General features: G+C 58.0%; 1 protein-coding gene across 1 annotated transcript in view; it reads left to right on the top strand.

Moving 5' to 3' along the window:
• LOC107681914 (leucine-rich repeat and fibronectin type III domain-containing protein 1) overlaps nt 1-834 on the top strand; it is a 193,368-nt gene that overhangs the window by 191,758 nt on the left and 776 nt on the right. The window contains exon 5 of the mRNA XM_016478286.1: nt 112-824. Within this exon, the coding sequence (XP_016333772.1) occupies nt 112-824 (713 nt within the window). The remainder of the gene's footprint in view (nt 1-111; nt 825-834) is intronic.

Below are 834 nucleotides of genomic sequence, written 5' to 3'. Positions count from 1 at the left end.
TAATATTATTGTATAATATATATATATATATATATATATATATATCAAAATCACATGCCTCGATTACTCTTTTCTGAAATGTCTTCCCGTCATGTTTTCTCGTCTCTCCAGGATGATTCCCTCGGCCAGTAAGACGTTTAAGATCAACGATCTGGCGGCGGGGCGTGAGTACGAGCTGTGTGTGTTGGCGGTGTATGACGACGGCATCACGTCTCTGACGGCCACACGCGTGGTGGGCTGCGTTCAGTTCCACACAGGCACGGAGGCGGGTCAGTGCCGCTTCATCCCCAGCCAGTTCCTCGGCGGCACCATGATCATCATCATCGGCGGCATCATCGTGGCCTCCGTCCTCGTCTTCATCATCATCCTCATGATCCGCTACAAGGCTTACGGCGGGGGCGGTGCGGCCAAAGCCAAAGCGCAAGGAGATGCCGGCGTAAACGTGCACTCGCAGACCAACGGGAGTCGCCCGGGACACTCCGGCTCGAAGCAGGAGGAGCGACCCGAGTCGCCCGGCGGGAAAGACTGCAAGGCGCTGGTGCTGCTGAAGATGGAGGAAATGCAGGAGGAGCTCAAAGTCGAGCTTCCGTCTGAGAAAGCGCCGCCGTTGTCGTCTCGGAGAGCCAGTTTTGGCGACGAAACGCAGACAGACAGCAGCCTGACGGGCTCCACCATGTCCCTCTGTCTGATCGGCCCCGGGGCCAACCCGGCCGAGCCCCCTCGGAAGGGGCCGCTGGCCAACATGGGGCTCCTGCCCAGCGAACTGGCTCGGACTCGGCATCGCTTCTCCTTCGACGGAGACTATGCTCTATTCCAGAGCCACAGTTACCCGCG

The sequence above is a fragment of the Sinocyclocheilus anshuiensis genome, unplaced genomic scaffold (genome assembly GCF_001515605.1).
Source record: "Sinocyclocheilus anshuiensis isolate Anshui unplaced genomic scaffold, SAMN03320099.WGS_v1.1 scaffold2470, whole genome shotgun sequence".
Taxonomy (NCBI): Eukaryota; Metazoa; Chordata; class Actinopteri; order Cypriniformes; family Cyprinidae; genus Sinocyclocheilus; species Sinocyclocheilus anshuiensis.
This window is presented reverse-complemented; position numbering and strand designations above follow the sequence as displayed.